The sequence below is a fragment of the Asterias rubens genome, chromosome 15 (assembly GCF_902459465.1).
Source record: "Asterias rubens chromosome 15, eAstRub1.3, whole genome shotgun sequence".
Taxonomy (NCBI): domain Eukaryota; kingdom Metazoa; phylum Echinodermata; class Asteroidea; order Forcipulatida; family Asteriidae; genus Asterias; species Asterias rubens.
The window spans coordinates 583,787-611,531 of record NC_047076.1 but is presented as its reverse complement, the minus strand read 5'-3'; the positions used below and the strand labels follow the sequence as shown (position 1 = coordinate 611,531).

The 27,745-nt window shown below is 39.6% G+C and overlaps 2 protein-coding genes across 2 annotated transcripts; both read left to right on the top strand.

Moving 5' to 3' along the window:
* Nucleotides 1-646: 646 nt before the first annotated feature.
* On the top strand, nt 647-20,679 carry LOC117300195 (SCO-spondin-like). Its single transcript, XM_033783920.1, has 20 exons — nt 647-658; nt 1,163-1,310; nt 1,914-2,081; nt 8,686-8,874; nt 9,186-9,359; nt 10,388-10,555; nt 11,135-11,378; nt 11,544-11,669; nt 12,167-12,328; nt 13,124-13,335; nt 13,884-14,054; nt 14,746-14,913; nt 15,459-15,586; nt 15,982-16,160; nt 16,824-16,870; nt 17,211-17,384; nt 17,868-18,187; nt 18,546-18,603; nt 19,119-19,400; nt 20,023-20,679. Exons 1-20 carry the CDS (start codon nt 647-649, stop codon nt 20,049-20,051), a joined length of 3,159 nt encoding a protein of 1,052 aa, XP_033639811.1. The 3' UTR covers nt 20,052-20,679.
* Nucleotides 20,680-23,328: 2,649 nt separating this feature from the next.
* Nucleotides 23,329-25,648, top strand: LOC117300194 (protein shifted-like). The gene is made up of 4 exons (XM_033783919.1): nt 23,329-23,333; nt 23,936-24,112; nt 24,949-25,034; nt 25,524-25,648. The coding sequence occupies exons 1-4, from the start codon at nt 23,329-23,331 to the stop codon at nt 25,646-25,648; spliced, it is 393 nt and encodes a 130-aa protein (XP_033639810.1).
* Nucleotides 25,649-27,745: the final 2,097 nt, after the last annotated feature.

Here is a 27,745-nt window from a genome sequence, read left to right as displayed (position 1 = left end):
CTGAAATCAATTATCTGAAATCTGAATTCAATGACCTGAATGATCTTGATCTCTGAGGTGGTATTTTAGTATTGTTGCCGAGAGAGCAAGAGTTTTAGTTATGTCTGGACGAAAACTAGCCTTTCTTATTAAAAAACAAGTGAATTGCTGTGATAAGCGGGATGTGACAAAGAAATTGGTTACTGTTATTTTTTATTTTCTTAAGAAATTTGTAAATTTGAATGGAGTCAACCTTTAAAAAAAAATTGTTATTCAAATTATAAAATAAACCATTAATAATAATAAAAATACATTTTGGGTTGATAATATTTTATTGTTGATACTCTTTTTAGAGTCCTGTCCCTTCTCCTACACCATTTTGAATGAGTTGCTACTTGAACCGGAGTCTATAAACGCCTCGTCAACTGAACCAGGCAATACCCCAGCCAATGCCCGCTTGAACCAGTTAAAGCGAAGCACCTTCATTGCCTGGGCCCCTGCCGAGGGTGACCAGGGTCCGACGGTCATTATTGACCTGGGAGCTGAGAAGATTGTAAATGGTTTATCCGTTCAAGGAGGAGGCAGTGGCACAAATGAGTATGTTACTCTCTTCAGTGTGTTCTACAGTGTAGATGGTGAGGGGTACACTCCTGTGTTGACATCAGATATGGATGATGCCGTAAGTCTTAAGAAAAGTGTTAAAAGATGCTGTTTATGAATCAGGGATAAAAAGTAAATTTGTTTGAATCCTATGTGTGAGAGTAAAAACAAGTTAATTTCTTCACCCGATGCAAAACTACAATCTATTAAATCTTTGGGGTACCTGCTGCTGAAATAAAGGATTCAAACTGCCTCTAACTACAGGGCAATATCAATGGTCTATTTGGTAAAATATCTTCTCAACCATTGCAAAGTTTGTGGGTTTCAATCCCACCTGAGTAATTTGCCTGTGGACCTTTTTCACAGAACTTTGGAAAGTACTGAGTATTCAGTGCTGAATACAAGTGTAAGGGTAAAAACAAACCATAGAAGTAAAGGCCTCTCATACTTCCTTGCATTCTTGTTACAATCTTAATGGAAAGATGAGTGCTTGTGTTATTATATTTGCAATGTGTTAATTTTCTGTTAACTAACCGAGGCTATGAAAACCTTGGTAATGTTTTTATTATTATTCTTATTAAAGGTATTTGAAGGGAATGACGACGACCACACAATTATCTCAGACCCGTTGCCTGAACCTATCATTGCTCGCTTCATCAAAATAACAGTCATGGATTACCACAAGGGTGTTCGCCTGCGCTGCGCCATACTAGGATGTGACTTGTATCTTCGTAAGTGAGAAAGTCCTAAAATTGTTTTGATCTAGGTATAATGATCCAGCTCAAAAGTGTTTGTAATGATTTTACAAGCTTCAAATGCATTTAATATTTGCTGTTTTGGTTTCTTTTAAAAAGAAAGCAGAGTTTTCTTCAAATAAATATGATTGGCTGCATATTGCACCACAGCACCTTGTAAACCTTTAAATTGTGCTTTGTAAAAGAATTAGTGTCATACTTCAAAAATGTAGCCTATTACCTAGGAGGAAAAAAACGTAATGTTGAAGCATTTTGAGCATCACTGAGTGACAGATATGAGCGCTTTTTAAAAAGCCACTTTTATTATTATTATTATTATTATTATTATTATTATTATTATTATTATTATTATTATTATTATTATTATTATTATTATTATTATTATTATTATTATTATTATTATTATTATTATTATTATTATTATTATTATTATTATTATTATTATATTATTATTATTAAACCAATGGAAGCACATGTCACAGAGCCTTAAAAACTAAACAAATATTGCACTGAGGCCCTGTTTTCAATTATATCACCTGCAAAATATTCAATTTGCTTTTTGCCTTTTTAATTTAACAGAGTATACAACACCAGAAGTTCCAACCAGCACAGCAGTTACTCGGACAACATCGCCCTCTATGTGTAGCGCTGGTCAGTACCAGTGTGGTAGTGGCTTATGCATTGATACAGGGAAGCTGTGTGATGGTAACAATGACTGCGAGGATTACTCAGATGAAAATGGCTGTGGTAAGAACTACTGTAATTGTTTCTTTGATTAGTGGCTATGAGCCTCTGCTCCTTGACCTATTTAAAATTAGTCAGCAATAGACCGCTTGCATGTGACCTCACACGCTTAAAAAAGGCCCTCTCTGGTGTCAAAGGAGGCAAATGAATGGATAATAGCTGTGCATAAATACATGCGCGTGAGCTCAGTGTCCCTGTAGCGTTTCTCATAATTCAAGGGTCTATCAATTTGTAAAACTTCTGAATTTGTTCAGCTCTTATTTCATCATTACTGAGTAAATAGTCACTCACAGTATAATACTGAATTATGGTCTTTATATGGTAGCTAATACGATTAAAAGCAGTTAACAGCAAAAGGCTTTTACATAACAAAACCCATAATTAAAACGTCAGATGGCCAAGACTTAAACCAAAGACGGCACTGACTCTACACAGATCAGAAAAGCATTGCACTATGATGAAACAAGTCCCTGACAGGTCTTAGAGGAACATTAGGTATTTCACAGTTACTGTGGAATGTTTTGGCCAAGTAGTCGAGCGCATTTGAAAAATGTTGTGGTGTTTCTGAAAAGCAGAGTGTGGGTTGGAGTCTTGATGTTGATACTTGTGTTTTTCACCAATACCATTATCCTTCAGACTGTTCCACAGCCACATTTACCCTTCTATTATTGGGTATCTTTCCGTTGTTTCTAGAATTGAATCTTAATGTGTGAACGTTGCAAGTTTCTTGCTTTTTCCTAATACACTTGATTAAGATGGTGAATTGATATTTGACAGACCCTTATAATGAAAAGTGTTTCTTTTCAGGTACAACTATACCACCAAGCACAACTCAAAGAATCACCACCACACCATATGTACCAGTAGTGACCACCACACCATATGTACCAGGTGTGACCACCACACCATATGTACCAGGAGTGACCACAACACCATATGTACCAGGAGTGACCACCACACCATATGTACCAAGAGTGACCACCACACCATATGTACCAGGTGAGACCACCAAACCATATGTACCAGGTGAGACCACCACACCATATGTACCAGGAGTGACCACCACACCATATGTACCAGGAGTGACCACCACACCATATGTACCAGTAGTGACCACCACACCATATGTACCCGGTGAGACCACTACACCATATGCACCAGGAGTGACCACCACACCATATGTACCAGGAGTGACCACCACACCATATGTACCAGGAGTGACCACCACTCCATATGTACCAGGTGAGACCACCACACCATATGTACCAGGAGCGACCACCACACCATATGTACCAGGTGAGACCACCACACCATATGTACCAGGAGTGACCACCACACCATATTTACCAGGAGTGACCACCACACCATATATACCAGGTGAGACCACCACACCATATGTACCAGGAGTAACCACACCATATGTGCCAGGAGTGACCACCACACCATATGTACCAGGAGTGACCACCACACCATATGTACCAGGAGTGACAACCACACAATATGTACCAGGAGTGACCACCACACCATATGTACCAGGAGTGACCACCACTCCATATGTACCAGGTGAGACCACCACACCATATGTACCAGGAGCGACCACCACACCATATGTACCAGGTGAGACCACCACACCATATGTACCAGGAGTGACGACCACACCATATGTGCCAAGAGTGACCACCACACCATATGTACCAGGAGTGACCACCACACCATATGTACCAGGTGAGACGACCACACCATATGTACCAGGTGAGACGACCACACCATATGTACCAGGAGTGACCACCACACCATATGTACCAGGAGTGACCACCACACCATATGTACCAGGAGTGACGACCACACCATATGTGCCAAGAGTGACCACCACACCATATGTACCAGGAGTGACCACCACACCATATGTGCCAGGAGTGACCACCACACCATATGTACCAGGTGAGACCACCACACCATATGTACCAGGAGTGACCACCACTCCATATGTACCAGGTGAGACCACCACACCATATGTACCAGGAGCGACCACCACACCATATGTACCAGGTGAGACCACCACACCATATGTACCAGGAGTGACCACCACACCATATGTACCAGGAGTGACGACCACACCATATGTGCCAAGAGTGACCACCACACCATATGTACCAGGAGTGACCACCACACCATATGTGCCAGGAGTGACCACCACACCATATGTACCAGATGAGACCACCACACCATATGTACCAGGAGTGACGACCACACCATATGTGCCAAGAGTGACCACCACACCATATATACCAGGTGAGACCACCACACCATATGTACCAGGAGTAACCACACCATATGTGCCAGGAGTGACCACCACACCATATGTACCAGGAGTGACCACCACACCATATGTACCAGGAGTGACAACCACACCATATGTACCAGGAGTGACCACCACACCATATGTACCAGGAGTGACCACCACTCCATATGTACCAGGTGAGACCACCACACCATATGTACCAGGAGCGACCACCACACCATATGTACCAGGTGAGACCACCACACCATATGTACCAGGAGTGACCACCACACCATATGTACCAGGAGTGACGACCACACCATATGTGCCAAGAGTGACCACCACACCATATGTACCAGGAGTGACGACCACACCATATGTGCCAAGAGTGACCACCACACCATATGTACCAGGAGTGACCACCACACCATATGTGCCAGGAGTGACCACCACACCATATGTACCAGATGAGACCACCACACCATATGTACCAGGAGTGACGACCACACCATATGTGCCAAGAGTGACCACCACACCATATATACCAGGTGAGACCACCACACCATATGTACCAGGAGTAACCACACCATATGTGCCAGGAGTGACCACCACACCATATGTACCAGGAGTGACCACCACACCATATGTACCAGGAGTGACAACCACACCATATGTACCAGGAGTGACCACCACACCATATGTACCAGGAGTGACCACCACTCCATATGTACCAGGTGAGACCACCACACCATATGTACCAGGAGCGACCACCACACCATATGTACCAGGTGAGACCACCACACCATATGTACCAGGAGTGACCACCACACCATATGTACCAGGAGTGACAACCACACCATATGTACCAGGAGTGACCACCACACCATATGTACCAGGAGTGACCACCACACCATATGTACCAGGTGAGACCACCACACCATATGTACCAGGAGTGACCACCACACCATATGTACCAGGAGTGACGACCACACCATATGTACCAGGAGTGACCACCACACCATATGTACCAGGAGGGACAACCACACCATATGTACCAGGTGAGACCACCACACCATATGTACCAGGAGTAACCACCACACCATATTTACCAGGAGTGACCACCACACCATATGTACCAGGTGAGACCACCACACCATATGTACCAGGAGTAACCACACCATATGTGCCAAGAGTGACCACCACACCATATGTACCAGGAGTGACCACCACACCATATGTACCAGGAGTGACAACCACACCATATGTACCAGGTGAGACCACCACACCATATGTACTTGAAGTGACCACCACACCATATTTACCAGGAGTGACCACCACACCATATGTACCAGGTGAGACCACCACACCATATGTACCAGGAGTGACCACCACACCATATGTACCAGGAGTGACCACCACACCATATGTACCAGGAGTGACCACCACACCATATGTACCAGGAGTGACAACCACACCATATGTACCAGGTGAGACCACCACACCATATGTACCTGAAGTGACCACCACACCATATTTACCAGGAGTGACCACCACACCATATGTACCAGGTGAGACCACCACACCATATGTACCAGGAGTGACCACCACACCATATGTACCAGGAGTGACCACCACACCATATGTACCAGGAGTGACCACCACACCATATGTACCAGGAGTGACCACCACACCATATGTACCAGGAGTGACAACCACACCATATGTACCAGGAGTGACAACCACACCATATGTTCCTGAAATGACCACAAAAATGAGTACAACTTCTGCAGTAAAAAGTAATACTGAATACACAGTGCTTCCAACTGGAGTGTTCTACAGAACAACTACATATATACCAGAAGTTACCACACCATATGTACCAGGAAAGACCACCACACCATATGTACCCGGAAAGACCACCACACCATATGTACCAGGAAAGACCACCACACCATATGTACAAGGGGGGACCACCACACCATATTTACCAGAAATTACCACACCATATGTACCAGGAGTGACCACCACATCATATGTACCAGGAGTGACCACCACACCATATGTACCAGGAGTGACCACCACACCATATGTTCCTGGAGTGACAACCACACCATATGTACCAGGAGTGACAACCACACCATATGTACCAGGAGTGACCACCACACCATATGTACCAGGAGGGACAACCACACCATATGTACCAGGTGAGACCACCACACCATATGTACCAGGAGTAACCACCACACCATATTTACCAGGAGTGACCACCACACCATATGTACCAGGTGAGACCACCACACCATATGTACCAGGAGTGACCACCACACCATATGTACCAGGAGTGACAACCACACCATATGTACCAGGAGTGACAACCACACCATATGTACCAGGAGTGACAACCACACCATATGTACCAGGAGTGACCACCACACCATATGTACCAGATGTGACCACCACACCATATGTACCAGGAGTGACCACCACACCATATGTACCAGGAGTGAGCACCACACAACATGTAGCAGGAGTGACCACCACACCATATGTACCAGGAGTGACAACCACACCATATGTACCAGGAGTGACCACCACACCATATGTACCAGGGGTGACCACCACACCATATGTACCAGGAGTGACCACCACACCATATGTACCAGGAGTGACCACCACACAATATGTACCAGGAGTGACTACCACACCATATGTACCAGGGGTGACCACCACACCATATGTACCAGGAGTGACCACCACACCATATGTACCAGGAGTGACCACCACACAATATGTACCAGGAGTGACTACCACACCATATGTACCAGGAGTGACCACCACACCATATGTACCAGGTGAGACCACCACACCATATGTACCAGGAGTAACCACACCATATGTGCCAAGAGTGACCACCACACCATATGTACCAGGAGTGACCACCACACCATATGTACCAGGAGTGACAACCACACCATATGTACCAGGAGTGACCACCACACCATATGTACCAGGAGTGACCACCACACCATATGTACCAGGAGTGACCACCACACCATATGTACCAGGAGTGACAACCACACCATATGTACCAGGAGTGACAACCACACCATATGTTCCTGAAATGACCACAAAAATGAGTACAACTTCTGCAGTAAAAAGTAATACTGAATACACAGTGCTTCCAACTGGAGTGTTCTACAGAACAACTACATATATACCAGAAGTTACCACACCATATGTACCAGGAAAGACCACCACACCATATGTACCCGGAAAGACCACCACACCATATGTACCAGGAAAGACCACCACACCATATGTACAAGGAGTGACCACCACACCATATGTACCAGAAATTACACCCATTGTACCAGGAGTGACCACCACACCATATGTACCAGGAGTGACCACCACACCATATGTTCCTGGAGTGACAACCACACCATATGTACCAGGAGTGACCACTACACCATATGTCCCAGGAGTGACCACCACACCATATGTACCAGGAGTGACCACCACACCATATGTACCAGGAGTGACCACCACACCATATGTACCAGGAGTTACCACCACACCATATGTACCAGGAGTGACCACTACACCATATGTCCCAGGAATGACCACCACACCATACTCACCATTAGAGACTACCACTCCTTTTGAGTATGTAGCCACCTGTTACACTGGTCAGTTCACCTGCCAGGATGGTTCCTGTGTTTCCGTTGTGTTGTCAGGAGATGATGAGTGGTGATCAGGAAGTTTACTGTGGTGAGATTGCTATTGCTTTATGAGTTTATTGGGCGATATAGTTTCGTACATGATATTTATATAAAGTGGTCAGAGCCCGTCTTGTAATTTGAAATCATATAGGACTTTAGTTAGACTTTTTTTATAATGGACACTAATTACCCAGTTCTGCTTACTGCTCAATCTTGTGCTATTCTTTGCTTACACAAGGGCCGACTTTCTGCATTAAAGCTGTGTATGTCTAGTTTCATACGGCACAAGCAAATATCCCTACTTACTCGTAAAATATGGTTGAAATAGGCGCAGAATTCCCTGCTTCCGTAAGCGTTGATTTTTTGCTTACTGTTTCATTTTACCTTTTCTAACATATTACCAAGACTCTGGAATTTACTTCTTAAAACCTCAAACAAAATGCACAACATCACTCTTTTCCAGCAGAATTTTAAAACACACTTTGTTCATGCATGCTTTTCCAGCAATTTGAATTTTATTTTACTCAAGTTCTATTAGACCGAAGCCTTTTAATTTAATTTTAACAGGAAAGTGCACCTTACAAATGCTGATTGTTTTTTAAAGGAAATGCAACAACAACCATCCAAGCTGAGACAACCACAGAGCAGATTGTGACAAGTGCCACTCCTACAGAAGCATCTACACCAGCTGTCACCACACCCGCTCTCACTACACCAGCTCTCACCACACCAGCTCTCACCACACCAGCTCTCACCACACCAGCTCTCACCACTCTGTCCTTCACCACACCTTGTAAGCAACTATAAAGATTTTGGTTGTGGGTTCTTTAGTGATGAGAAACTAGCAGAGTTTTTGTCTGAATTCAGACTTGATGTGTCTGCATGATGAAGACAATTAATTGTTATTTTCTTTAGATATAACTAAATTCTGCCCTTTGATCTACTTCACTAGTGTTAAGACTACTGTTCCCAAAAGCTGCTTGGAATCTAGGGGCTATTTTGTTTCTTTATTTTAATCTTCAAGATTTATCAAATGTCTTGTAAATGTTTTTCCAAATCTTTTGAAAAAAATAAACATTTTTTTTTTTTTTTTTTTTTTCAAAGTGCCTGTAGACTGCTCATGGAACCCCTGGACAGAATGGACCCCTTGCTCAGTGTCATGTGGTATAGGTCAAAGGTTACGTGATCGTAGTTTTATCCAATCAGTGAATGGTGGTATGGATTGTAATAGTGCAGAGTCCAACGAGGAAGAGTTCTGTAATACAGAACCTTGTACAAGTAAGTTATCTTAAATTTATGTCTGTAGGATTTGCATTTTATAAAAGTATTGACCCCTCGCACGCATGTCACACACGCAACTGTGCCACGCTCACCATTTTGGTTTGTCAATAGGTTTACGTGTAAGTGATGCGTCGCCTAAAATGAGCACTTCACTGGGAAGTCTTTTTTGAATAGTGTTGGTATTGAAAAGAACCGGTGGTTGACAACTTAATGTTTGGATCAGTATGCTTTGATCTTCTTTGGGAGTATGAACAGTTTTATATATAAAGTTTCATTATCAAAATGTTTAGAAATATTCATCTGACAGGCCATTTTGAACTCTTAAAGGAAGAATTTTGGTTTGTTCATTTCTTTTTCGGCTCTTTTGATCAGGAATTTATTACTAACCAAGTGACATGTTGGGGGTCGAGGGAGAGGGGGAGGGGGCGTTTTTGTTTGTTTCTTTGATTAACCCAAGACAGTATGTTATTAGCAACAAAAAACATATTTGAGGTACCTTAATCTGATACATATTTTAAAATAATAATAATATGGTGTAGGTTTTCTTTTGTTTTTTTTGAGAGTTGCAAACTCAATTTTTTTCGCTTGTTTACAGACATTTCATCAAATTTAATCTTATTTAGAGCAATAGCGTTTGATTGCTTCTTTATTTTTAAAGGGTCTTTATGATCTCTTACAAATGATCTCTTATTCAATCAATGTTATCACAGTTAATTTCATGATTTCTGCCTTTTTCTACAAACATTTTTCTCTCTTTAAAGGGACCTTATGGTGATATGCACTTTATACAGGAATGCAACTTTTCCTAAGATCAGCTGATTTCCTCTTTGTTTAATCTCAATGTTACCATTCAAAATTAAAAAAATACTGCGCAAAATCATTTAAATTTCATAATTTCCTCTTGTTTGGTGAAGTTACAGTTGCACGCAGTTTAAAAGTAATATTTCTTCTCATTGTTATTGCCAGACAACTGGCGCACAACTGCTTCGTTATTTTATAACTTGTTTATGACCTCTGACCCCTAGCTGATGGTAATTGGAGCCCATGGGGGGCCTGGGCAGATTGTGATGTCACCTGTAATGGTGGAACTTCCTTCAGGTATCGTAACTGCAGTGACCCACCTCCTAAAAATGGAGGTAAAGAGTGCGAAGGTGTGCCAATAGAGACCAAGGCCTGCAACTCCCAGAAATGTGGTAAGATATTATTTAAGACCATGTCAAGTCAAGCAACTTTGGCTTCAGTGATTGCCATTAGCTGCAAAGAAATATTTTGTTGAAAAACCCAGTTTCCAACAACCTGGGCCCAATATCATGGCTCTGCTTACCGCCAAATTCTGCGCTTACGATCACGATTCCCTGCTTACGTGCAAGCGCCGAATTTCTGCGCTAGCCTTGTAAGCGTAGAATGCCAAGTAACGTTGAGTAAGCATGCGCAGAAGCCAAAATTTGCCGCTAACCCATGAAATACTCTTACCGATTCTGTGCTTACGGTAAGCAGAGCCATGAAATCTGGCCCTGACCGTAGATCTTTTTGATATATAGCGGACACAATGCTATGACACTGTTAGGTTTGAGTAAATTTGTCTGTATACACCCAAACCAAACAGTGCACTCCTGTAGTGTCCACCATACCTCAAAAAGGCTAATTGCTATTGCCGGAGCCATCAGCCACCATTGCCTGAGGTTAAAGTAATATAAAGCTAAAATGGATACTAGTAACAAACTTTAACTTCATTTCAATTCTAAATCTTATCCTTAAATTTCCTGTTTTAGAAAACAACTGTCAAGGAGGTCGTATCTATGATGAAGTGTGTGCAACACGTTGCCCTTCGACATGTGCTGACCTCCAAGTAGGGTCACTGTGCATTGAGGAGTCATGTGAGCCAGGGTGTCGTTGTCCTGATGATATGTTAGAGCAGGATGGAGAGTGCATCTTACAAAGGACGTGTGATTGTTGGGATGCTGATGGAAATAGACACGCTCCTGGTTCAGTCACAACTGAAGATTGTCAAAACTGGTGAGTCTTACTTCCGGCATGGATGTGAATTTTTGTTTACTACTGCTAACCTTCACTGAGACTCCTTCAACCAACTGTTCTCTTTTTCAGAGACTAAAATGAGCTTTAGCATTTTGTTATTTAATTTAATTTTGCTAATTGATTGTTTTTGGTTCAAATCCACAGCACCTGTTTAAATGGCCGTTATACCTGTGATGAACTCCCATGTGCTGTAGACTGTGGCTGGACCTTATGGTCAAGATGGACTTCATGCTCTAAGACCTGTGGCTCTGGTTCTCAGATGAGATTCAGGTAAGTTTTTAGTACCACAAACATTTATTGTGTGCTGTTTTCCCAATGAGGGACATTTGGGAAGCTAGCTGGCAGGTAAGTCTATTGTTCTGCCAGTGCTCAAAACAATTTAGAAACAAAGGAAAATGTACCTTGTAAGAAGGCTGTCAACGTTTCAAAGTCTTCCATTGTGCACATAAAGTATAAACCAGTCCACACTCAGAGGAACCTTCTAGCTGATCAACTGGTTTCTTCATTTTTATTTATCAGCTTTTCCATTGAAAGTTAAAAAATAAATCACAAAGTATTTTTCTACTTGTCACTTTCCTCTTATTTTGGGCAACAGGTAGTCTTTTGTGACCGGCAGGTTAATCTGGAGGTCGCTGGTTCCAACTCCGCTCTAGTAAATTGTGTCTTTGTTCAACCCCATGTTATTTATAGTTCACCAAGTGATCAGTTTTCCTTTTGGTTTATTATTTGATATCTTAGAACTGTCTGAATTATTTGTTTGGTCTTAGATCTGCCAACAATCCTTTAGCATTCAACGGTGGGCTTGAATGCATTGGAGAGAGTCAAGAGGAACAGACCTGCAATATTGATGACTGTCCCTCTGGGTGTATCCATGGTAACAAGACCTATGCAGAAGGAGAGTTGGTCTCTAAGGATACTTGCAATACTTGGTGAGTTTGAAAAGTCAGTTCATTGTTGTTTCAGTGAAATCTTGCAAAATTGTTCATATTTAACCCGTTCGTGTACCATTTATTTAGTGATAAATTTATCATATGGACACATTAAATATTTAGTAATTTTAAGTTTGGAAACGGCAACCCCTCAAGAAAAAGGTCACAATGGCATCCGAAAGAGTCACCTTTCCTATTCTGAAAACTGAGTGGTCGTGCGATCTTTTTTTAATGTTTGACAACTTTTACTCTGAAGGTACTTAAACTGGTCGCTAGTGATCGGTCAGCACATAAAAGTTAAGCCCCAAGGTTTTTGTGTTGGCATCTGTGATATTCTGAGTAACAAACAATATATGTGCAAATCCAGACTCACTTTGTAAATGCTGTGTTTGGAGATGTATTTGTACTGTCCATTGCCATTATTAAAACTGTTTTATCTTCTAGCATTTTCACTTTTCCCCTATTTTGTTGTCTTTAATCAGTACCTGGGATGGTAGCTCTGTAAACTGTACTCATAATGTTTGTGCAAATCCAAACTCACTTTACTAGTAAATGCTGTGTTTGCGCTGTCCCAACATATTTTTTGTTTCTCTTTTTTTTATGCAATTCGCCGGATACACAAGGCCGGAAGGTGTTTTTTCCAGAGGCCGTTGCCACCTAGCTAGTTCTGGGGCTGAAACAGGGTTACCCCTTTACAGTCCATATGGATGTAGGCTTGGGTATCATCAATCAGAAGCCTATCATATCAAAATTGTTTGATCACCTTGCATTTTCCTTTTCTTTGTCTTGAAAAAGTACGTGCACTGGAAGCTATGTAAACTGTACTGCTAACATCTGTGATGGTGGTTGGTCAACATGGTCTCCATGGTCTATGTGTAATGCATCGTGTAATGGTGGAGTTACTGTCAGATCAAGATCCTGCTCTATGCCACCTCCTAGCAATGGTGGAGCGGGATGTGAAGGAGAGAGTATGGAGACGGAAGAGTGCAACGTCGATCCTTGCCCAGGTTGGTTGGAATGTTATTCAGTTATCTATTTACCAAGTAATAAAACACCAGGGAAACTTACGGTGTAAATTTTAATGAATAACAAAGAAAAATTACTAGAGTGGGATTTGAACCTGTGACCTTCGGATAAACATGTCGATGCTCCACCAACCGAGCTTTCTGTTCCTAATGTTAGCGGTCTCCCTATTTTCAAGGTGACAGTCGGAAGCTATTCAGTTTGAATGGCTTCTATTAATACAGGTTGAAATTATGATTTAGTAAATTTTTCTTTTTTCAACCCAAAATCGGGTATTTATTAACCTAAAACTTTAAGAGAAAAAAAAATGAAAGTCAACGAATAAATGTTTTAACTTAGACCACAACTGTTTGTTTTTGCCAAACAAATACTTTGAAAACTAGATTTACCAGAGGAGCTCCAAGTATTTTTAAACCAAGGTTATAAATCTACACAAACTGCACAATCGGCTCTAGAGTCCTGCTTGAGCTGATGATATTATATTTAGTGCACTGATTGTGAAGATGAAACCGTTTGGACTGATTATTTGCAGTTGTTGGTGGATGGTGCTCATGGGCCTCTTGGACTGACTGCTCAGAAGACTGCAACACTGGATATCAGGAACGAGTTCGAGTCTGTGATTGTCCTCCAGCCGAGTATGGAGGTAGAGAGTGTGAAGGAGTTGACTCTGAGGATGCTGGGTGTAATACGGACCCATGTCCAGGTAAATCATGTTTTCCACCTTTATTTATGTATGTTATGTAGACTGGTCCCTTGTCTTTATTCACAATGATAATGACAGACACTTGTATTACAGGCCTAATGATTTCATTGGATAATTGACATAAGCTCACATGTTCCTCCTTGCCACTCACTGCCTTGGTATTTTATACAACTATGTTAATTTGTGTATACTTTTATTTCCTCAGTCATAGATTTATTTATGGAATGTATCTTTTAATAACATCTAATGTAGTTTGTTGTTTTGCCAGTGTAAAGTAAGTGGTCACGATGTTTCAAACAGTAGACTCTGCTCGTCTTTAGGAGAAAGCTCGACACTGGTAGTTTAAGGGTACTTTTTGATTGAGCTTCTTTGGAGGGCATTCTGCTAATAATTTTATTAATAATAACGATTTTTTTTAAACGCATTTCACAAAAACTATATCAATAGGCTTTACATTAGTGCCCTGGTCATTGGGCCAGTAACATTTCATAACTCTTTGTCAGCTCCCTGGGGAGCATACAGCCCTGAGCTGCCATGGTGTTCCATAGGCTTTTCCTACACAATATCAACTCTGGCAAGAGAAACAACTACAGTAAAGTTTCTTGCTCAAGGACGCAAGTGTCACGACCAGGATTCAAACCCACACTTAATTATTTCAAACCCACATTTAATTAATTATATTCTGTTTCAGTTGACTGCGAGCTCAATGAGTGGTCTGAATGGAATTCTTGTTCAGCGTCTTGTGACGGAGGTACATCACAGAGATTCCGTAACATCACCGTGCCAGCTCAGTACGGAGGAGAGAAATGTGAAGGAGCTTTAGTAGAGACGATACAGTGTGGTGTTGAGCCTTGTACTGGTATGTAAGACGTTCCTTCTCATTGTCTAGAGGTTTTATATTTTGCTAATATTTTATATATTTCTTTAATGTGCTGTTTTTTGTGCTTTTTGAGTGTTTGCTTTTTGCTTTCTACTGTATTTGATTTTAGTTTTAATTGTAAAGCGCATTGGTCTGTTTTGGAAATGCGCTATATAAATCTTTTTAATAAATAAATAAACAAATAAATTTGATTTATCTACATTAAAGGGTTTGTATTTGTATATCACTTTTCCAAAATTGTAATATGAGAAGCGTTACTACAGGAAGGTTTCTCTTATATTATTTGTAGTTTATTTCAATTGCAGATTATTCTTCCTGCGTGAACATAATCGCTCCAGATTGTTTCCAATATTTAAAATTTAAAAAAACTACCACCTTTTGAAATGAAATTTCCACAGGCTAGTAGGTCTACAACTATATAAGATTGAAACAGTGTGTATCAACTACCAAGCAAATACAATCCCTTTAAACCAAACCAATATCTTGTCAGAGTTTTGACAGGATGTCTTCTTCTTTTCTTGCAGTTTGTGCTGATGGTCTAGTTGAAGATGAGTGCGCGAACAGGTGCCCTAGCACCTGTTCAGATCTACACAATGGAGCCGAGTGTGTTGCAATCAATTGCACTCATGGATGTCATTGCCCTGAAAATATGGTACGTTCTCAAAAATCAACATAACATCCCCTCCGACAACGGCACCCCAAAATACAACAAAATAAGAACAGTAAACAAATAAAAACATTTCTGCATTGGTGGGACGTTTGACAAGCAAAAGGTGTTAATTTAAAAAAGAAATTAACTAAAACAACTCCAAAAGCTTTGCTTTAGTTAGGTTGGTGTGATTCTGCAAAGTTTTACATTTGAAGTTAATTTGCACCAAGCCATAAACACATATCTTTTCCTAGGTTAAAATATTTTGGGGTTTTCTTTTCAGTTATTGGACGTTTCTAAGACAACATGAGTCTGGCTAAGAAATAATAGCAATACACAGTGGTATTTTTACAGGCAAAATGTTAGCACAATGAATTATATTTTATTTCCTGTTGAAGGTTTTACAAGATGGTCAGTGTGTTTACCAACCAGAATGTCGCTGTTTACTTGATGCAAGTATACTAGGCCTCGATCAAGAGTCCATTGTGATACCTGATGATATTGAAATGCAACAATTACTGGATGGATTTGTACAATATCAACCTGGTGCGGTATTCTATAACCAGTGCAATAACTGGTGAGTTTGTCATATATTTGTTTTATTCGTTGTTATTTTTATTTTTTGGGGGTTGTGAAACCTAGGATTCTTAGAAAAATAAACTTACCCAATCAGTTTCACTTGTAGGTTATAACTTGTTCAAAGTGAACTTGAAGTTAAAATCACTATATTAGCCAAGAAACCCAATTACGATGGACAGAAGACAATAAAGAAAGTTTCATATTTAAATCCCCAGAGAATTATTCCAGGTAAACCCACACAATCAGGTTGGGACTGGAAACTCAATTTAATCTGCAGTGTCCCGACCAGGGATTCGAACTGATGGGGCGAAAGGTCTTTTTCTTCAGCTGTGCCACGTATCTGGAACTCTTACCACTTAATCTTAGATCTTGACTTTGTACCACAAAATTCAAATCTCTCCTCAAAACTTATCTTATGTCACAGGTTTTCAAGGACTAATTTTGTTGTGTCAGTTTTTCTTTATTTTTGTTTTGTTTTTGGTTTTACTGCGCCTTGAACACCCAGCAGGGTGGATATGTGCGCATTACAATTCTTATTATTATTAGTGGTGGAAGGCAAGGAATGCTACCACTCTACCAACTGGATGCCAGCAGAACGCAGAACTGATGCAACAGAATGAAATAATTGTTGTAACCTTTGCTTTTATTTTCCACCTTGCAGCACTTGTATGAGTGGCTCTTTTGTCTGCACTGATCTTGATTGTAAAGGTACGTTAACAGAGACATGTCCTCAGTTTGAAAATTCAAATACTAAAAGAAACAATACATCACTTTTCATCTATACATTTTCCACTTTTTCCTGAAAAAAAAGATGTGTCTAATATTAAAAATAATACTGGGTTCACATAAAGTGCTTTATCGCAACCCTGGAGGCGTATCAAAAATGCTCAGTATTTTTTCTGCAAGGAATGTGGAGTTTGACGGATAAAAATTGCAGTTTCTCAGCTGGATAGTTGATTTATGAACAACACTTAAAAAATGTTTTCTGCAATTTCAATGTTGTATATCATTAAACTAAAAGTAAATTTTTAACTTGAATTTCTTTTAGTGAACTGTGGCTGGAGTGAGTGGACTGAGTGGTCAGAATGTTCAGTATCTTGTGGTAGAGGTCAAAGTGGAAAGGTCAGATATCGCTACCCTAATAACCCTGAAGCTGCTTATGGTGGATTACAATGTGAAGGAGACGATGAAGAATATAAAGACTGTGACTTGGAAGATTGCCGTAAGTAAAACAATTATCCTTTTATTTCAGTTAATTAGTTATTTTTCTTTTAAAAGTCTTTTAAAAAAAGGTAATGTTTAATCTAGTAGTCTAGAGCATCAAAGTCAAATTCTGGTGGTTAAGTCATCGGAGTGTGGGTTCAAATTCCTGTCTTGACACGTGTGTCCTTGGGCAAAGTGTTTGCAATAGTTGCTTCTCTTCACCAAGAGGGATAAATGGGTACCTGCGATGGTAGCGGTTGTTACTGTGTGTGAAAAAGCCTTTGGAGCGCAGCAGCAGCAGGCAATGGTTGTTTATTCCCCAGGGAGCTGAGAAAGATAAAAGAAATGATATTGGCTCAAATCACAGGACACTAATGTAAAGTGCATTGATACCATAATATTGTAAAATGCGCTATATTATAAGAACTTGTTTATAACATTTTTATTATTATTTGTAAAAGTCAGTCCTTCAATCTGTTGGGAATTCTCTTTATTTGCACAGCTTGTGACTACAACGAAGTCTGGAGTCAACAAGCCACCAACTGCTCCTCAACCTGTAGTGACCTCCACAGCGCCCTCACAGTCACAAATGAGCCAACAACCTGCGATGAAGACCCACATGAGGCCTGCACTTGTAAGCCAGGCTACTACCGAGACAGAACCGGTAGCTGTGTACTCCCCGGTAGCTGTGAATGTTGGGATAACAATGGTGAGATACATCACCATGACGATGTCTGGACGCAGGATGAATGCAGTATTTGCTCTTGTGTGAATGGAGAGGCAGTTTGTAACAACGACTGTGAGACTGTCAACTGCCCTGCAGTGAGTTGAACTTCGGGAATGTTTTACAATCACTTTTAGTCATGAAAGTTTGGAAACTGACAAAGAATTTTTCTAAAAAACACAATTCAATTTAAAGGTGGACTTGCATGTAGAGGAGAGTTAAATTTAAACGAGCATTTCTTATCTCCTCTACTTTCAAGTCTGTGATAGGAGTGTACTGTTTGGTGTGGGTGTATACACAAAAGTTTACCACAACCTAATAGTTTTGTAACATGGTGTCCACCACATCTCAAAAAGGCTTATTATATTTTGGTGGGGAAAGAAAAACTAACTAGACCGATTATTTTCCAACACTTTTATGTTTCACATTTAACATTTTTTTGGTGTGTGTTTTCAGGGTTATGCACCAGTGTTCGAGGAAGGCCAGTGCTGTCCAGTTTGCAGAAAGGTTTCTGGTGAGTGGGTTTTATGTTTTACACCTGTTCTTTTTTAATCTCACAAACTACACTAAGGTTCACAGCTGATGTCTTATGAGAGCCTCCTTAAACAAGTTCACATTGTTAAAGAAAATAAGTGTAAGTTGAAACAAACAGTGGAAGTTGAACAAAGTTTAAAATCCTGAAGACGATTATATTAGACTATGCTGTTCGAAACTTGAGACCACACCAGCTCTTTTTAGAGCCAACACTCCTGTTTGAAAGAAAAACATAAAATAAAATAAAAACATGGATCTTCATTGATTCTGTCATAATTTCTTTTTTGGTGCTTTCTGGCTCTCGTATTGCCACCTCACTGCTTATGTTACACTTACATGTAGTTACCTGTTCATGTTTGGTGTGTTGTCATTTAGCCTTTGAGTAAGACTCTGCTTGGGTCGAAACGTCAGTCCATTAACTATTTTTAGGTCTTTTTTTGGTTGGTAGGCAGTTTGCAACAGCTAATTCTATTTTCTTAATTTTACTTGCAACAGAACCAGATGTATGCAGTTTGGTTCATGAGCTTCGTAGTGTGACAAACACTCTCGGCTGTGTAGCACTCAACGTCAACGTGTCATCATGTGATGGACATTGCCGCTCTCGGTCACATGTCCTACTCCTGGAGCCTTATATACAACAAGATTGTAGCTGTTGCCATGGTGAGGTGGAATCGGTTGATATGATAACGCTGATGTGCCCAGATGGAACTACGACTCTTGCCCCTCTTGCTAAGATCTCACATTGTGGATGTAAGACGGCTCTGTGCTCAGTGCAAGGTGGGAAATTATTTTTGTTAAAGACATTTATTCCAATATTGGTGAAGAAACAAAATGTATCAAATATTGTTTTATAAAAAAGCATTATTTCTACAAACAGCGCTTGAAACATCATTGTAACACATTTAAGATACTTTAAAGACTGTTAACGTTATTACCAATATGCAGGGAAAAATGAATGATGATAAAAGATGACAATGGACAAATTATTTGCAATAATCGTAGAGGACAATCAGCTTCACTTCAATTTGTAAAGAGAAAGGCCTTTCACCCTATGAGTATAGAAAAGTAGCTCACAAGTCTGCTGGCACCTGGGCCTGTTTTCATGATTCTGTCTACCCCCAAACTTGTGGATGTTTGCGCTTTATGAATTTCTTTTGATTGATTGATCGATTGATTGAAACTCTGAGCTTCCGATCACCATACCTGAATTTCTGTGCTAGCTGTGTAATAGAAAAATGCCTTACACAGCTAGCATTCTCCTAATTCTTCGGTTAAGGGAAGCAGAGCCTTAAACTGGGCCTTGTTGTCTTATTGAGATGTCTTTTGCACGATATCTTTGCTATTTGCAGTCATGTACGAAAAATTTATTTCCCCCTTTTTTTTATATTTCTTTATACAGATGAGACAACCAGTTCTCCAATATCTTGAGAGAAGAGTTACCATGGCAATGAATGAAGACTACGGACTGACTACCGACTTTAAGAACCTTAGAAACCTAGAATTAATCTTTAAATTAATAACAATGTAATTTTGCTCACATGTCTGTGGGGCTGATTGTATGGGTTGATTCAAAATGCTTTTCATTCCAATATTGTGCAATAAAAAGTTTATTTAATGTATTTGATGATTGTTAATAAACTATTAATGATTGTTAATAAACTTAAATAATGTAGACACATTTTTTTCAAAGTTGAGACTTTCAACATTTAGCAGTATTTGTTACAGCCAATAAATTATTCTGTCATGTTGCCATTTACTTTTTTTTGCATTTGTACCACAGTTTGCAACGGATACTTCTATTTTCTCATTAATACCAAAATCACACTCTTTGATAATGGTCAGTCCATAGTGATTGGTCATCATTTGTTAAATCACTTGATCAACAGATTCGTATTACAATCTAATAAAAGTCAATTTAGCAAGAAAGACTCTGCTAGGGTCGCAAATTCAGGCCATTAACTATTTTTTGAAAAGTCAATTGTGATTAATAAAAATTGTTTGTTGTTGGTACTTAAGATTCTACTGTTGCTAAAAATAGAAAATTAGGTCTATGTATTCAATGATAATAAATTTATTTGCAAAGAAAGATGTGTTCATTTTGTTGTTTGTTGTAGTTGTGGTTAGTTGTAGATTAGTCCACGGGATGGGAGTAAATTGTTTTGAGTTTCACTAGCTAGTTGAGGTTATGGAGGCGTTAATGGGACATTGAGAGAAACAAAAGTTAAGTTAATAAATTTTACTTAAATCTCATCATTGTAACTTAGTCAATCTCATGATTATGACATTATCTTTCATAGTATATGACTCATGTTATTCATAATTCTGAGATACAAGTCATGACTTTCTTTTATTAAGTTTCTGGGGTCTCCCTAATGCTTCTTAAGAGTAAAATTAAATTGCGGAGAAAAAAATATATATATATTTCTACGTCGCCAGGGTAGGAAATGGGAACAAATTATAACAGAGTATTTATTTTCCTTTCTCCACAAGGGATGATTTTCATTATCGTCTATTTGACTTCCCACTTACCCCACCCCCTCCCCAACAAGCCCTCCCCGTGATCTAGACACCATTATTTAGCAATTTCTTGAAGTCGCTCATTCGTGACGTTGCATTCATTTCTGACCAATATGTTGGTCAAGATTAAGCTCTCCCAAAAATGTCTCACAATAACGCCTACATTCCTAAACACAGCTATGAGAACATTGCAAGCTTCTTTCCCCATCCAGCAAACCGGCTAATTACAAGTATACTGGCATTCTACAAGTTTTATTATGCAGATCATTGCGGAAAAAAATACAGGTGTCAGATGCAATTGTGTCCGCCATGCAATACTGTCCGCTCTGGACACTTTTGCATTTGCAATCGTGTCTGGGGCTATGCAAAAACCGCCCGGTGGACATGCATGTGCGCGCGTAAGCGAGCGTGCATCTTGTACAAAAAAACAAGTTGAACCAATGGCGGTTAATTTACTGCAAGGTCGGTTTTGCACGGGGCGGACACAACTGCATATGCAAATGTGTCCGGGCGGACACAATTGCATTATGCAGCAGCGTCCGGGCGGACACGATTGCATATGCAAAACCGTCCGGCAGACGTTGTTGCATATGCAACAATGTCCTCCGGATAGTATTGCATAGAGGACATATTATTGCATGCGACACCGGCCGTAAGTTGTAACCACTTTGACGAGAGTTATGTGAGGAAGGTGAAGATTACGACATCTTATTTCTTAGAGCTGCTTAAGCACAACACAATTTTGCTAACCAGAATAAGGTTACCAGCCAGAATACCATGCCCCACGGACAATTTGTGATTGGTACCCTGCTCTTTACTACTAAGCAGGGATTTTTAAGCAGTATTTTCTGCTTGAGCAGTTCTAAGAAATTTTGCCTTGGTCACGTGTACAGTTATTGCATGGACGCCGCCGAAGTCTGGGTCATCTTCTGGTTGAGGGGTAAGACTATACGGTAGATTTTCACATTATTTATGGACTTAAACTGTGTGTTATAATTTATAAAAATGCATTGTCTTTCAACCTGATATTACATGTGGAGTTTGTGGTGTTTAATGGCATGATTCCGTCCCCTTATGTCAGTATGGCGTTGGCTCAGTGGTTTCTTCACTGCCTTTCACCTATGTGGACCCCGGTTCGATTCCATGTGGATTGGGTTTTGCAGTCCGTACCTGACGTCCTGGATTCTCCCGGGGGGGGGGGGTCTTTATTGACTTATAACAAGTTTGTGTGGTGTTTGTGTGGTGTTTCCATAATGCTTTGCCGCTATTATTCAGATTTTGATTGCGCATTTAGCTCGACAACTAGTGTAAGACGTATGACAATCAAACATTCTCCATAAAGTATCAATAATTATACAGTTGTATACTCATTACACAAGGGTCAGTGCTCGATAAAAGCAATGCTTGACAGACTCGCATTCTGTTTTATAGTCTAGCCAAGACAATTTGTTGTCAGAATGGTTATGCAAGTCAGCAATTCAGTAAGACCTATGTTGGGAATGAGAGTATCAGCACCAATACTATACACATGTTGCCATACCCGTTATTAAATCATTGCAGATACTTGATGCAGTCTGTTGTCTGAATCTTTTCAATTTATAACAAAGAGTTCCTTTTTACTCTTTTTCTTTGACAATGGTCTCAGCATGTAGCATCCGTTCGTCATGTTCAGAGTGACCCTGAACAACAATTACTTTTAAAATTGTTGCTTTTAATTCTTTGATTAATCACTAACATCAAAGTACTAAATGCAAACTGTTACTTGCACTCCCTTTGTCACGGTTGATTACTGAAGGTTTCATGTCCAAAAAAATGTGCAAACATCAGCAATTGAGTAATGTGGAATAAAACAAAATTATTAAGCTTACGTAAAGCAATAAATTATGGTTATGGGTATTGGATCAATTTTTGCTTGGGAATGAGTGGATTTTAATTCATTAGTGTTTTTGGACTTGAGGTGAAGGGATGGAAAGACTAGAATTTCTTCTCTTCATCTTATTCGTTTGGACTTTTAATGGAATCTATCCCGTAGCAGCTCAACAAATGTAAGCATTTATTCTCACATTAATGTTATTTTAGAAATAATTGTTTTAAAATTGCATCGAGAAAATAATTTCAAGATTGTTGTCATTGAAATAATGTACAACTCAGACATAGGGGGTCGGGTAAGAGTCGACACAGTGTTGTTATGAGGTAGGACGGGTGTGGTATTTATGTTTGTGTATAAAACAACATTATTATTAAGACACTGGACACTAATGGAGCCGTTTCTCCCAATGTTTTATACCATCAACCTCTCCCCATTACTCGTTACCAAGTAAGGTTTTATGCTAATAATAATTATTTTGAGTAATTACCGGTAGTGTCCACTGCCTTTAAAGGTATAGTAAAGGTATATGCGATTCAACAAAATGTGATGGTACATTTGACTTTTCTTGTGAATTTATTCAATGTATCGTTAAAAAAAATACTGTTTAAAAATTACCTGATATGCAATTTTAATCACTTTGTATTTTGGTTTTTGGAATACTTCTGGGCTGATTTTTTTTATTTACAGATAACAGCTGATAGTGATCTTAAATTGTGTATTATCTTAATTGCATTACAAAGAGTGATGTCACATTAAAATGCTAATGCAAAGACTTTATTTGATTTAGATTCCCATCGGCTCTCATTAAGTTTCGGTGAACTTATAAGACAACCGTGATTCGGGATTTTATTATACACCTTAATTTGATAAAACAATACACTAATATTGTTTGTACCCCCTTCTGTTACCATGGTTTGGCCAACAGCACCCATTTTTGTGACGACACCGTAACTAAGGAGGAAGAGGTGCTCGTACCTCGAGAGGACCTCACTGTACCATGTGAGGCACTCGAGAGGTACAAAGAGAGCGGCTTCCTTCTGGATGAAGACAAGATGAAAGGAGTTGATAGAGGGGAACCGACTGCACCTTGTTACGTTTACAAGTAAGTTTGAAGACAATTATTGGTACCTTGTGGTGCATCTTTTTTGGCTGTATTTACTTTTTACTTGAAAAGTTACTCTTCCTGTAGTCTTACAGTTAATTTATTTATTTCATACAACATCCACAGCACAAGCGCCGAAAAAAGCGGGGGGATAAAAAATTGAATCCATCTTACCTTGTTTCGTTTACAAGTAAATTTGAAGGCAATTACTTATACCTTGCCGTACATAGGCCTACATGTTTTTGGTTGTGTTTACTGTTTACTGTAAGAGTTACTCTTTCTATAGTTTTAAGATTGAATTAATCTCACTTTGTCCGTGTGCAAGTAAGTTCAAAGACATTTATCGGTACTGCCTCACGATGCATCTTTTGGTTTTATTTAACTTTTGCTTGAAAAGTTACTCTTCCTCTAGTCTTAAGATTAAACCCATCTTAACTTGTCCGTCCATTGAATCAAACTCATCATTATTTGTATGTAGGCCCCCCTGTCACCCTGCGAAATAATTAAAAAATTTCCTGCCAGAAATGAGACACTTCAATAGGGTTTTCTGTATTTTTGTAATTTTTAATATTGTTTAGACTCGCAAGCCGAAGTGAAATTCACTGTATATGTATATACATGTGTGACAATAAAACAGTTGAATTGAATTGAATTTAACTGATTTCGAATTAATTTAAATAAAAACCCGGGCACAAAGTTGAGATTGCACTCAGTGAAGTTGGTCTTCTGATGACAATATGTGGGTGTTTTCAATTAAACAAAAAATGGACTCTCCTTCGAACTTGAAACTTAAGATTTGAGTTTTGTAATTGTAGTTTTTGTCTGTCTTTATGAAGACCTGCCTCTCTCAAGATGCAAAAGGTTCAGGAGACGTCTAGGAGGAAATGCTGCCCAGGATGGGAAGGAAAACTCTGTGATCAAAGTAAGAAACACTTTTATAAGCCATTCCCTGACTTTTTGACCTAGTGGTATCTTGCCTTGCCTTCCAAGTCTTGGAACCCCGTTCAAATCACACATGTGCACTATGATTGGGTTTCAGTCCCTAAACCGGATGATTTCCTGGGTTTGCTCTGGAATGTTTTTTTTTTGCTGGGGTTTTCCTCCCACATCTAAAACTGAAACTTCCTTTATTAAAATTAATTTGGGTTTTATCCGTGCACCGATGTGTGTTAGCACTGTATTTTTTATACTCAGTTATAGGTTATAGTTATAGGTCTTTCCCGAGTTCTGTAAGAAGAAAAAAATAACAGACATTATTTTTACTCGGGTGGGATTCGAACCCACAACCTGTGAGTCGTTGGCTTCACAACCAGAATTAATAGACGGGGGAAAATTAAGTATTTTTTCCATCTTACGTTTTGTAATTTTTTAATAATGCTTGGTTTTTATTTTTAAAATTTTTTTTTAACAGCAATGTGCAGTCTTCCCTGTAAGAATGGCGGCAGTTGTATTGCTCCTAATAAGTGTACTTGTCCATATGGATTCAAAGGACACCAGTGTGAACGAAATGTCATCGGTAAGAATGTTTGCTTATAATTATTTTTGTTTTGTTTGGGCAATTTTTCATCTTCACTTCAACCTGTATTATAATAGGGCTACATTTATATCTAAATGTTTACGTCCCACGAGGTTAGGAAAATAATGGCAGTAATTTTTCGATTTAATTGTTGTCTTTTCTTTTTTTCGGTCACCCCGATTACCGATTTACATGGATGAAAGGGATCTATATTTTGTAGAGGGGAAGCCCCATCAATTGATTTAAAGAAGTTGATTTTTACCACAGATTTGGCAGTGACTTTCGCTAGGAAAACATGAAAAGGATTTGGGGAAGGGAAAATACCCCCATTAGGGGCTAAATCCAAACTAAAAATTTATACGGGATGATGTTTTCAAAAGTTTTTTTTCCCCTGTCTGTTCTTTTTCTTAGACCAAAACCGGCAGGACATGGTCCTCATGACCCAAGGTATAAGACTACCCTTCGCAACATGCATGATCTGGAACACTGGTCACTACCGTACCTATGACAACAGGAGGTTTGACTTCGAAAGTTCCTGCGACTATGTTTTATCAGAAGATGTTGGTAGATCATGGAGTGTACATGCAAGGAACGTCAGATGTAGAGAACCAGATACATGCACAAAGGTATAAGCTTTTAAAAACCAATTTAGGTTTAGCAAGAAACTATAAAATAAATAGTAAACTTGCGGGTACAACCTTGAGTAAATCTCTTTAGTTTAGTGTGAATTGACTCTGAGTGAGCCGCAGGTTTGGTCTCGACGTTTCGAACAGTATACTCTGCTGCTCGTCTTCATTTAGGTTTATTAATTTAACTTAAAGTATGAACTTCTTTGACAAGTGTCTCACAACACACACGGGGCAACTTCAGGCTGAGTTCCAGGCAATCTGCACGTAGAAAATTGGGCATTCATTGAATGTTCACATACTCAGATAGGGATCGGGAGAAATCGTTTGCAAGGCGCTATCAAAATAGGCACTCGTTTGCGGTATACTGTTTTGTGGTTGTGTAGTTTCCCTTGCTACTTTGAGATAGTTTTGAGAGAGTTAAAGTTTCAACTGCCGTCGATTTCACAAAACTCTTCCTAACTTAAGACTAATCTTTATTCTTAGGACTTAAGACGAGTCCCAACCCTACACTGTAGCATGCAGACCTTTAGATTAATCCTAAGTTAGGAAGAGTTACTCGTCCTAACTCGGGATAAGTCGAGTCCTAACTCTTTGTGAAATCGACGGCTGGAAGTATAACATAAGAACAAATCACAGTTTCTAATCCTGCATTTATTGTTACTGCCAGCCACTTTGTTAGGCCTACAGAAACTTTGTCTGAAACGGTGAAGTCTAAAAACGGCAACGGCGGATTGCAACCGCGCCCTCTATTGTTTTAAAGAAGTTCCCTTCACAAAAGAAGGCGTGGCTTCAAATTGCATCTGTCAAAAAGCGAATCTAAAAATAGACAGTCAAAATCCCTGACTGCGGTGCGTATAGTGTACACCACACGTGAATGAGGGACCAAGCTAGCTAAAGCACGTGTTTGGATTAGCGTCTTGTAAACACTTGCTGATTTTATTTGGGGTGTCTCCGTTCGGAACAGAAATTTACTCACATTTTAAACAAAGTGTTCTGGTTTAATTTTCGACACGAACCATTGGAAATGTAAGTACTAACGTTGGTGGATGTGTGAGGCTATATTTGAGCAATAGTTTGTTAAAAGTTCAACTGAAATTGAAGTGACACTCCGGTGGTTGAACTCTCTTGACTCTTCTTGTTGATTTGATTATTGAAAGTTTTCTGTAGTGTGTTGTGCGTACTGTACCTGCGTGTGGGTGTTAGTGTAGTAATACTATTATTAATAGTAGTAGTACGTTGGTTAATTGAAGTTTTAAGCGACATCGACAGAGACCAGAGACTGCCATAGATAAAGCACTATATAAAAACTAGTTACGTACGGTACTATAGTTTAGGATAGATTAGCAAAAACTTGGCTCCTGAGGATCTTACTTATGTTTTTTTTTTTTACATGGATTTACTTTTTCTTGCAGCGTTTGACATTTCAATTTGATGGAGATATCCTGGAGGCTGAAGAAGGGATCATTGCTTGGAATGGAGAAATTGTTC

Bases quoted from the DNA above. Each gene is read 5' to 3' on its own strand.
- LOC117300195 (XM_033783920.1), top strand. The intron at 8,875-9,185 runs GTAAGCAACTAT...TTTTTTTCAAAG, and splicing joins TCTGTCCTTCACCACACCTT to TGCCTGTAGACTGCTCATGG. The intron at 16,161-16,823 runs GTGAGTTTGTCA...TCCACCTTGCAG, and splicing joins TATAACCAGTGCAATAACTG to CACTTGTATGAGTGGCTCTT.
- LOC117300194 (XM_033783919.1), top strand. The intron at 24,113-24,948 runs GTAAGTTTGAAG...GTCTTTATGAAG, and splicing joins GCACCTTGTTACGTTTACAA to ACCTGCCTCTCTCAAGATGC. The intron at 25,035-25,523 runs GTAAGAAACACT...TTTTTTTAACAG, and splicing joins AGGAAAACTCTGTGATCAAA to CAATGTGCAGTCTTCCCTGT.